Here is an 11,197-nt window from a genome sequence, read left to right as displayed (position 1 = left end):
CTTTCTTTCTTTCTTTCTTTCTTTCTTTCTTTCTTTCTTTCTTTCTTTCTTTCTTTCTTTCTTTCTGGTTTTTCGAGACAGGGTTTCTCTGTATAGCCCTGACTGTCCTTGAGCTCACTCTGTAGATCAGGCTGGCCTCAAACCCAGAAATCCACCTGCCTCTGCCTCCCAAGTGCTGGGATTAAAGGTGTGCACCACCACTACCTGGCAGGGTGAAGACTTAAATAGGTGTCTCTCCTATATTTATAGGAGAAAATAGCCAGTGATGATGATGATGATGATGATGACACCTAACTTCTCAGATAGTCAGAGAAGTGCACATTAAAACCTGAGATCTCTGTTAGAGTCATTGTAGATGTATCTGTGTCACCTGATACCACAAGAATGTCCATCATGACCCTAAACTACCAAGACCTCCAACCAGCCTTGCTCAGAAGAACCTAGACATAGATTGCCCGAGCATCTGGACCCTCACTGAGATGATGGCTTTGAAGACACCACAAAAGCGGTGTGGCCAGCATGAGCTCTGAGACGCTGGGGACGCAGGGGCGGGGGAATTTGAGTTCCAGGACAGTCTCATCGACATAGTGAGTTATAGCCAGGGCTATACAGTGAGACTCTGTCTGCAATAGTAGTAGTGATAATAATAAATCAAGTAATCCAATAATAAAAAGTACAGCAGAGACCCTTATGAAGGAATGAAGAAAGGAAAGGAAAGGGGTTTCTAGAATGGAGCACAGCATTCCCGGGTGGAAGTGAAATCGAACAGGGTAGGGCATGCATCATCTTCAGCCACCTGAGAGCGTTGTTTCTTTTTCTTTCTTTAAACTTTAATGAGTTAGTGTGTGTGTGTGTGTGTGTGTGTGTGTTTGTGTGTGTGTGTGTGTTTGTGTGTGCACATGTGCACAAGAGGAAAGCTCTTGGAGTTGCCTCTGTCCCTCGTTTCCTTGAGGCAGGGTCTCTCTGGTTTCTGCTGTGATGTGCACTCCAGGGCAGCTAGCCTGAGCGCTTCTGGAGATTTTCCTGGTTTTGCCTCCTGTCTCTCCAGAGGGAGGCAGGGATTACAGATGTGTGCCACTACATCTGGCTTTTTAAATGGGTGCTGAGGGTCAAATTCAACTTGTTAGGGTAGTATAGTAGTAAGCACCTTTACTTGATGATCCAACTTGTTAGCCCAGGCTTAAATAATAGTAATAGTAATAGTAATAGTAATAATAATAATAATTAGGGTGGTATAGTAAGTACCTTTACTTATTGATTTATCTTGTTAGCCTATGCTTTAATAATAACAATATTTTATAAATAATATATAATAATTATTGGTTCTACATTCCTTCTTTAACATCTTCCTTCCTTCCTTCCTTCCTTCCTTCCTTCCTTCCTTTCTTTTTTTTTTTTTTCCAGACAGGGTTTCTCTGTGTATCCCTAGCTGTCTTGGAACTCACTCTGTAGACCAGGCTGGCCTTGAACCCAGAAATCTGTCTGCCTCTGCCTCTCAAGTGCTGGGATTAAAGATGTGCGCTACCACTGCCCAGCTAACATATTTATTTCTTATGTGTGTGATTTGCTTATGTATGTGTTTCTGTGTACCATGTATATCCCTATGGAGGCCAGAAGTGGGTGTCCATCTCCTAGGACTGGCGTTAGAGGTGGTTGTGAGATGTCACGTGAGTTCTGGAAACTAAACTCCGGTCCTCTGTAAGAACAGCAAGTACTGATAACCACCGTGCCATCTCTCCAGGCCCCACACTTCATCTCTTAAACAGTGCAGTGGCTACATTTCCCCTTATGCAACACTTCTTAAACTGCGTGTGCTTTATACTGCCTGCATCGATATATTGATAAACAACTGGACACTAGTGTTGACGATGCTGGCTCTATATTGGTATTTGTTCATTCAAAACAAAACCAGCATCCAGAAGGATCTCTGAGTTCGAGGCCAGTGTGGTCCTATTTCCAGGACAGCCAAACAAACAGTAAAGGCCATAGGAAAATTGGGATTGAAGGAAACAGTAAAGCCTATTTTTTCCAAAGCCACCAACAACCGTTTGCCAAAACAACTACGTATCTTAGCCATTTCCTTTCCTAGCAGAGGGATAAGGTTTTCTTCTCACACTACAGTTCTGTTGGTTACAGTTGATAACATGAAGTGGGAAACAAAACGGTGAATACTGGAGGAGAGAAGACCTTTGTGTGCAGGGACATCACTGTGCGCGGGGGGTTTACGTAGCTGTTGGAGTCAGCAGAGCTTTGGTGTCATTGCGATTGTAACTTTTGAGAACATGTGATCATTAGTGGCTTTTATCGTTCAGTACTTCTCTTTTGAAATAGAAAACATTCATTTAAAATGAAAATACATTGTCAACTACTAATACATTTAGCAAGAAAAATATAGGACCTCTTTTGGAATCATAAACTATATTTAGAAGAAATACCCAATATCCCAAAATATGAAAAAACATAAATTGCTTAAGTGGAGGAAATTCAAAGAACAGGAAGCGTAAGTGGGTAATAAACACTAAATCATGTTCAGGTTTACTAGTAGACATGGAAATGCAAAGTAAAGTGAACTGTCACCTTAGGTTAGAAGAATGCTCATGCTTTCTCTAAACTCACGCTGAGACATGTGTGAGGATGCAGTACTTGCATCCATTGTTTAGACACGTGTGAACCATTGCAGCCTTCCTGGGAAGTTACCTCTTGATTCCTGCTGCCATTAGAAGTAGATCTCCTTGGGGAAGGAGAGATGGCTCAGCAAATAAGAGCATGGCCTGTTGTCGCAGAGGATCTGAGTTCAGTTTCCAGAACCCACATCAGGGAGTTCACAACCGCCTCTGACTCTAGCTCTAGGGAGATCTTAAACCAACTTCTGACCTCCATGGGCAACTGAACTCGTGACCACAGACACACAGACACACAGACACACACACACACACACACACACTACCTAAACTCATGACCACAGACCCACAAACATACATGCACACACGCATGCATGCACACACACACACATGCACGCACGCACGCACGCACGCATGCACGCACGCATGCACGCACGCATGCACGCACGCATGCACGCACGCATGCACGCACGCATGCACGCACGCATGCACGCACGCATGCACGCATGCCATACCTCATAAACCTACTTTAAAACAAACTTAAACCCGGTGTGGTATATAATACCTTTAGTCCCACTCCTTAGGGGGCAGAGGCAGATGGATCTCTGTGAGTTCTGTGAGTTCAAGACCAGTGTGGTCTACATAGCAAGTTCCAGACTAGCTAGGAACACACAATGAGATACTGTCTCCAAACAAACAAATTATCTTTCCCTCTATGCAATAATGGTCTTTTGTTGTCTTTGTTGGGTAATACATCTGTCTAAAGGATAAAGGCACTCATATTTCAGAAGGTGTCTATACATTACTGTATGTGTACCACTTCCTAATCCTTACTGTCTGACACTAAATGTTCTTCAGTGAAACTCTGAAGCAGTTCTTTTGCCCAGTAGGGCCACTGTTCAGGATTGTCATAGATCTGTGTATGTACATGTATGTGCGTGCGTGTGCATGCATGTGTGTGCGTGTGCGCGTGCGTGTGCGTGCATGTGCGTGCGTGTGCGTGCGTGTGCGTGCGTGTGAATGTGCTCAGATTTGGAAGAGATAAGCACAGATTTCTGGAGCAGCCTTTCTTGTTCTCAAGTGCTCTATAACCAGCCCTGCTAGACAACATCACAGGCCTGTTGCGTTACAGCTTAGAGCAGCTCAAGAGAGTAGCACTCGTGGATGCAGCAAGAGTCCAGTGATTGAGTCTGAGTCGGTGGCTTGTGAGGGTCCCCTCGTTGGCTTCTGGGCTCAGGGGGCTCATCTGCCTCTGTTTCCTGTTTTCCCACAAGGCTTTTTTGGTGCCAGGATTAGCACACTGGACTCCATAGGCAAAGCTGAGCCTGCTAGAGAGAGATGGGTTGTTTCATGTGACCAGATGTTAGGTCGTGCTGTGTTCCTGTGAGGGACACTGACCCAGGATGTCAGGATAGACTCTGCTTGTTCTGGGGGTGTGGTTAGGACAGGGGGAGCCAGTGCGATTGCAGTGTCCGCTGGCTGGTCTTACAAGACATTTTTAAATAAAGCTAGGACATCAAGCTTACCCTTACTAGGTCTCAACTGAAGGTGTTAGCAGATTCGGATTGGAATGAGACCAGAGGCTTTGTTTAGTGACTGTGGTATCTGTACCCTGCTAATTCTCACTGTCGTGTATCCTGGGGGTGGCTGCTATCACCATGAGCCATTGACAGGCTGAGGGTGAGTGGACTGTAGGTGACAAACTCTCTCGGTCCGGGATTTGAAGAGAGCCCACAGCTGCCTGGCCAGGCTGCTGGTCCTGAGCGTTCTGTGCCCTGGAGTTGTTCAGTGTTATTCTTGGTGTTCTATTCCCCACATCTCCACTTTTTCCTGTATTTCAGGCCACCAAGGAGTGGCTGGTGGGCTGTTTCTCACTTAGGGTTTTATGATACTGTGGACCATAATCGTGTCAAGCAGCACAGGCCAGTTTAGATTTATGGAACAGCCTACATGCATGCAGGAGCCAGCTCTTGGAGAGCTGTGGCCGACACACGAGACTTGAACTGATTGCCACGTTGCCAAGGATATCCCGAGGGAGTAGTTATCATTCCAGTTATGAACCAGAGGCTAGACTAGGTCTCGTGATACAGGGAGAAGGTGGTCTGGATGTGGACATTGCTCTGACCCATGTTCATGGCATGTAATCCCAAGCCAGAGACTCTTTGTGCTTTAAGAGACCTACTAGTAGTGCAGCATGTATCTGTATGGCCATGTAAGGGAAATGCACACTGTTTCAAATGGGGCTTTTATAATGGGAACAGCAATTCGTTTACACAAGGTATAAAACTGTGTTTCAGGAGTAGACCCATGTCTGCAGACAGAGAATAGAATTCCCGGGCCCTTGCTGACGCCAGCTACCACTAAACCACAGAAGTCTCGGGCTACCAACTCCAGGGATGAGCGCTTCCGGTCAGGTGGGTTCCTAGCTCTGGAAGCGCAGGAGCAGGAGGTGGGTAGCAACGGGCAGGACATTCATGTTCTGACTACCGAGGCTTCTGGTGGATTTTCTCTGCTGGAATATCCACCAAAGAAGTAGTTATTTTTCACTTGATATCATCGTATTGTTCAAGAAAGCAGAATCTTCAGATAGGTTTTTGTTTGTTTATTTGTTTGTTTTTCAAGATAGGGCTTCTCTCTGTAGCCCTGGATGTCCTAGAACTTGTGTTGTAGACCATGCTGACCTCGAACTCACAAAGATCTGCCTGCCTCTGCCTCCCCAGTGCTGGGATTAAAGGTGTGCACCACTAGGCACAGCTGAGATAGTTATTTCTCACATATTGCTTGCATGCAAAGTTTGTATGCATGTGTGTGTGCATTTACACATGTGCAGATGCCATCCTTTTCTTTTCCTCTTTTTCTTTCTTAGCTTTGAACTTGCCTGACTGGCCAGTGAGCCCAGTGCTCTTCTTGTTTCTGTCCCTCGAGCATTGGGATAATAAGCATTCCCAGACAGTTTTAAAATCGGAGTTCTCGCTCCTTATGCTGACAGTGCCAGCCCTTTCCTGACTGAGCCATCGCTCTAGTCTCTGGAGAACCCTTCTCCTCCTGCCTAACAGGACAGCATGCTTACTGTTCCTATCCACTTCTCCACCAGAAACTCTGGGAGAACTCAGGATATCCGTGTACACGGAAGTAGCTATATGACTAGTATAATTGACGTTTTCTGTTAATTAAAATTTCCCACTATTTGGTAATACTTTTTATGAATATTTAAATAATATTTAAATTTACTTTGATTCTGGTTTACTTTTAAAAACAGTTTTGCTGTGTGTGTGTGTGTGTGTGTGTGTGTGTGTGTGTGTGTACGTGTATGCATGTATGCCATGAATCCCATGTGGAGGTCAGAGACAGCTTGCAGGTTTTTCTTCTACTTTGTAGGGTCTAGGGATCTTGGAGGTCATAAGTACCTTTACTTGCTGATCTGACTTGCCCTCCTGCCCTCCCCACCCCTTTATTTTGAGACAAGTTCCAATCTCATGTAGCTCAAGCTGGCCTGGAACTTACTATGTAGTGGAGTACAGCCTTTAACTTCTGATCCTCTCATTTCCATCTTGGGGACTAACAGCCTGGTCACAAAACAAAATGCCTGGTTTATGTGGTACCAGGGTTGGAAGCCAGGGCTTCATACATGATGCACAAGCATTCTACCAGCTGAGCTGTGTGCATTCACGTATGCATGCCTTTGTATGTATGTGGAGGCCTGGTGTGGATGTTAGATGTCTTCCTTAATCACAATGCACTTACTTTTTAAAGATAATATGTAAATTGATTGACGCTCATGTTCCATAAACATTGAAACATCCTCAGTGGGAATCTACTGAGGTGACTGAGATGCTCACACTGATTCCAGGGCCATTGCTTTCAAAATGTGCCTACCTGTTTTGTTTTGCTTGCTGCTTGCTTGCTTGCTGCTTGCTTGCTTGCTTTATGAACCTTCTGATTGACCTAATTAGCTAGGCTGGCTAGCCTGTGAACCTCTGGGAGTCCTTAGCCCTTTTTTTTTGTTTTTTTGGTTTTTTTTGGTTTTTTTTGTTTGTTTGTTTGTTTTTTTAACTTATAGCTAAAAGTATTTATCAAGTTCAAAAGTCGAGTCCTCAGGCAAAGTAATATTTAGAGAAAGTCTGAGGCATAGGGGTAAGTGGGCAGGCAGACCATTTTTATTTCCCTGCTCAGAGTAAACCAACATAAAACCAGATTGTAACCACTGTAGTAAAAACAGCCACTGCTCCTGTTGTTGCTATGCAGATGTTCACACGGAAGCCGTGCAAGCAGCTTTGGCCAAGTACAAGGAGAGGAAGATGCCCATGCCTTCAAAGAGACGCTCTGCCCTTGTGCACTCCTCCGTGGAGACCTACACGCCTCCAGGTATTGATAGATGGTGTCCGTGAGAGCTCTTAGGACTATGTCATAGGCCTGCTGGTATAATACTTATTTTCTTTGAATTGGAATATCCTTTATAGCCCATCGTACAGGTTTGAGAAATTTAGAAATTAAAAATGTTTCCATGTGTGCATAGTCCTTACCTATGAATCTCTAGTACCCTTGGTATTTTTTTTTTTTAATCTGGGTAGATATTTGTATCATAGTAGGATTTTTGTCTGGATTTTACTTTTTAAATAAGGACATAAACCAAAACCAGGTGCTTAGTGGAATGTGCAGAGTTCTCGAACTGAATTTTAAAATTACTCTAATCTTGCCCTGGGTCTGTTGTGCCTTTGCCTCTTTACCCCATCCCCAGACTGCCCCACTGGACCATTTAAAATGCTTATCTTATCACTGATGATGTTACCACTAGAAATGGAAATGTGTAGATGAGGTCCTTCTCCTGGCGGCTTCACATCCACACACTTCCATAGCTACCCCTCCTGTTACTGAGTTTTGTTTTGTTTTGTTTTGTTTTGTTTTGTTTTTTAAATTGACAATCACTTTTGACTTGATGAATTTGGAATGATTAAAACAGTAAAGACCGGAACATCCAAGATTTGCAAGGTGACCTGGTAGCTTTGGCAGGGTGCTTCTTCCATTTAAAGGACAGCTTATAGGGGAGGGAAGTCTTTAGAATTATTGTCTCATTATTGTTTCTGCTGATAAAGCTATAGATACCAGCCAACAGGAAAGAGTGTTTTAATAACTGTAAACCCATCATAAAAAGCAGGCATGCTGACTTGATGGGACTTTAGATCCAAACAGTTTTATGAGATGAAGCCATTATATTGAGGAAGGAATTCTTTCCAGAGTGACTTCTCCTGTATTCCCTGTGAACGTAGACCTAGACAGGGCCACAGTCTCCCATAGCAACCACAGGGCTGTGGCTTTCATGCACAGGCTAGGACATGAAGTGTGGGTTGTGGCTGGAACCCTGTAGTATGCTGATCTGTGGATGTGGTGCAAGGCTGTGTGGGTGGATGGCAGTGAGTGCTGGGCTCTCACAGGGCACATCAGAGTTGGGACTTCTTAGCTTTAGGGAACAAAAGCTGTTTCCGTTCCTCCTGTGTGCCGTTCAATGGCCAAGACCTCTCTGGGGACCTTGGGACTCATGGGATCACTTCCCAGAAGTAGGACTTCTTATGTGTCCTTCTAAACTGAAGTGACTTTTGAGGTGCCCACTTACCCTGCAGAGTAGAACTATGCTTCAGGCCTGGAGACAAGTGAGAGATCCTTTCCCTCTCTTGACCCATCCCTACATCATGCTTGTCATCGTTATTTTAACCACAGACACGTCATCTGCCTCAGAAGATGAGGGCTCTTTACGGCGACCTGGGCGACTCACCTCCACTCTGCTCCAGAGCCATTCCGGCATCGAGCCCTGGCTCGACAGGGTCATTCAGGGCTCCTCCACCTCATCCTCTGCATCCTCCACCTCATCCCACCCAGGAGGGAGACCTGCTGCTGCTCCCAGTGCCTCCACTGCGCTCGCGGGCCTCACGGCCCACGCCCACATAGGTCAGTAACAGCTGCCCAGCCCCGCCCACGGGGAAGGGTCAGGATGGTCCTGGACAGAGGACCACTGTCAAGTGACTGCAGTCATGAGCCAGATGTCACATGGTGCCTTGTCTGCCTGAGATATCAGCTGGCTTTTAGCTTTTAATAATCACATCTGATCACAATGGGGTCACACTTGGATAGCTTGGCACCCAGATTAGGTTGAACAAAATGTCTCTGTTGCTAAATTTTTGTCTCCATCCAGATCCACCTCTTTCTTATCTGGAATGTGTCTTTTAGAGACAGAAGCACTTTTATAATCCCGTGGCCTGGCAGTTCCAGACTGGTGGGGTGTGTCCCAAGCCTCTGCATCATGCTGGTCTCTTAATGTTCTGTGGTCCTTTTCTGTTCTCCAGGTGGTTGTGCTAGTCACCCTGCACCTGGCTCTAGTCACTGCTTTTCCTGGGGCTTTGCATTTGTGACTGTAAGCGCGGCCTGCTGTTCTGTGCACAGGCCCTGCTAAGCGGGGCTAAGGCGCTAGCTTCTATCTGACTCTCTTCCTATAGATAGTCTTCCTAAAAACAAGCTCTTGGATGTCAGACATCTTAGAAAGGTACCTTGAGCTGTCTGAAACTCAGCATGTAAGTGGTTGTGTGATTAGCTGTGTGTGAAGCCCACTGACATCCGAGTCCCAGGATCTTAAAAAGAAGGAGGACAGCCTCCCTGGATCTCACTGCTTAGTGGGGAAGCGTGCTGGAACCAGAGCTGCTGCCTCTTCCTTTCATCCTGCTGGCCCTGGGGTGGCGAGCACTTGCCGTGGATCAGGACTGGCTGGGAGGCACTAAGGGTTTCTGTGAGCCACGGTAGGCGGGTAGGCAGTGCTGGGACCATCTTCTGAGTTCTCCTCCTGTCTGCTGTGCTGGCTGGATTAGGGGTGAGTGGCAGGGTTTCTCCTGGTCGCCTGTGGTTTGCGTTAGCATCCTCTGTGGGGCCTGTCAATACAGTTCCTGCAATCTGCTGAACATCTGTTTCCAATGCGGTGTGTGTCCCGGGGAGACTCGAGCTTCCTCTGCCACATTGTGCTTCTTGCCCGTGAAGAGTGGGGCCACAAGAGGAGGTAGCCATTAGCAGCTGCCTCCAGGGTCTGTGGCTTGCTTGTTTCCTGTGGTGGTTGGCTGTGGCCTCCGTTTCCTCAAGGACTCTTGACAGCCTGGAGCAGGAAAGGAGCCATTGCTTTGCTTTCCTGTTTCTGGGAAGGCTTTGATTTTGGTTTTGTTCTACATTTACTTGTTTGTTTAGTGGGGTGTGTGCGTGCGTGCGTGTGACCATACACAGGTACACACATACACAGGTGTGCACACACACACACACACACACACACACACCCTCTACAGGCATTTGGGAAGGCTAGACAAGAACATTGACTATCCTGCTTAATCTACCCTTTTCCCTTGAGACAGGATCTCTCGCTAATCCTGAAGTTCGGCTGGCTGCCAGCCTCCCCACTGAGCAGTCAGTGCTGCAACTAAGTCTCGCACATCCCTGCTTCCTACGTGGGTCCCGGGATCACCGAGCACGCCCTCTTACCGTCTGAGTAATGCTCGGTTTCCGGTCTCTGTTGTCTGAGGCCCTTTCAGAGAGGGCAGGACCCAAGAGCACACACACACCATTAAAGGCTTGTCACTGCCAGGCTGTTACTCCTTGTTTAGCATGCCAAACTTGCCCTGGCTCTCAGCATTCAGTCAGACAGCATCAGGGCTTCAATGGTTAGGCTATGGACATCTTAACAAGAACTTGCCCTGGTGTCTGTTGGCGTTAGGTGTGTTCATCCTTTGAAGAGGATGTGGCTGTAGGTGTTTATATGGTGGCTTTGCCGCCCGTGCTGGTGGGTGAGCCATCTTGTCTCCTGCAGGTGTGCTGTGAGCGTCCTTTTCTCTTCTGACCTGCTTGGCCTAGCATTGATTGATTCTACTGAGTTAAAACAACAGATCTCAACTTGGATTCTAGTACCTTACTGCAGATGTAGTTTTGATATGCTACTGGATAACTGAAGAGCACAGTTAGCTTGATTTCTAAGTTTTATTTGTTTATTCTTTTAATTACATTTATTCTTTTAAATGCATTTTGTTTATTTTGTGTGCGTGTGCGTGTGTGTGTGTGTGTGTGTGCGCGCGCGCGCGCGCGCGCGCGCGCGCGCGCATGCGTGTGTTTAGGGTACGTGAGTAGAGATTGGAGGGACGCTTGTGGGAGCTGGTTCTCTCCTCCCACCATGTAGGTTCTGCAATGTCACACTTGGTGGTTATTGCCTTTACCTGCAGACCCAGCTTTGTTACTGTGTGTGTGTGTGTGTGTGTGTGTGTGTGTGTGGTCACATGAATGTGTGTGTGTGAGAATGTGCTACAGTGTGCATGTGGCAGTCCTTTCCTTCTACTATGTGTCCCAGGGACTGAACTGAGGTCAGAGTTCATGACAAGTGGTTTTATCTGCTGAGCCTTCTCATTGGCTCTTGATTTTTGAATGCAGGTTTAGCTTCCTTAATCTCAAGTCTGAGATTTAGAGCAGCACATTGGAACATTTCAGAGTTTTGTTAGGAGTGCTTAACTAGTGAAGTATATGAATGCCCCAGATCTATACTCCTCTGATTTCTGAACTAC

General features: G+C 46.2%; 1 protein-coding gene across 4 annotated transcripts in view; it reads left to right on the top strand.

Annotated features, from left to right (window-relative positions):
- The window catches only part of Dip2a (disco interacting protein 2 homolog A), an 81,408-nt gene that overhangs the window by 19,252 nt on the left and 50,959 nt on the right, over nucleotides 1–11,197 (top strand). For 2 of the 4 annotated variants that reach the window (XM_021204659.2, XM_029542214.1), the window contains exons 3-5: nucleotides 4,919–5,035; nucleotides 6,867–6,986; nucleotides 8,337–8,564. In XM_021204659.2, coding sequence (XP_021060318.1) covers nucleotides 4,919–5,035; nucleotides 6,867–6,986; nucleotides 8,337–8,564 — 465 coding nt within the window. The remainder of the gene's footprint in view (nucleotides 1–4,918; nucleotides 5,036–6,866; nucleotides 6,987–8,336; nucleotides 8,565–11,197) is intronic. The other 2 variants (XM_029542215.1, XM_029542216.1) reach the window with 2 other exon arrangements.

This window comes from Mus pahari, chromosome 9, assembly GCF_900095145.1.
Source record: "Mus pahari chromosome 9, PAHARI_EIJ_v1.1, whole genome shotgun sequence".
NCBI lineage: Eukaryota > Metazoa > Chordata > Mammalia > Rodentia > Muridae > Mus > Mus pahari.
Note: the sequence above shows the minus strand (reverse complement) of the source record. Positions and strands in the feature narration are given on the sequence as shown.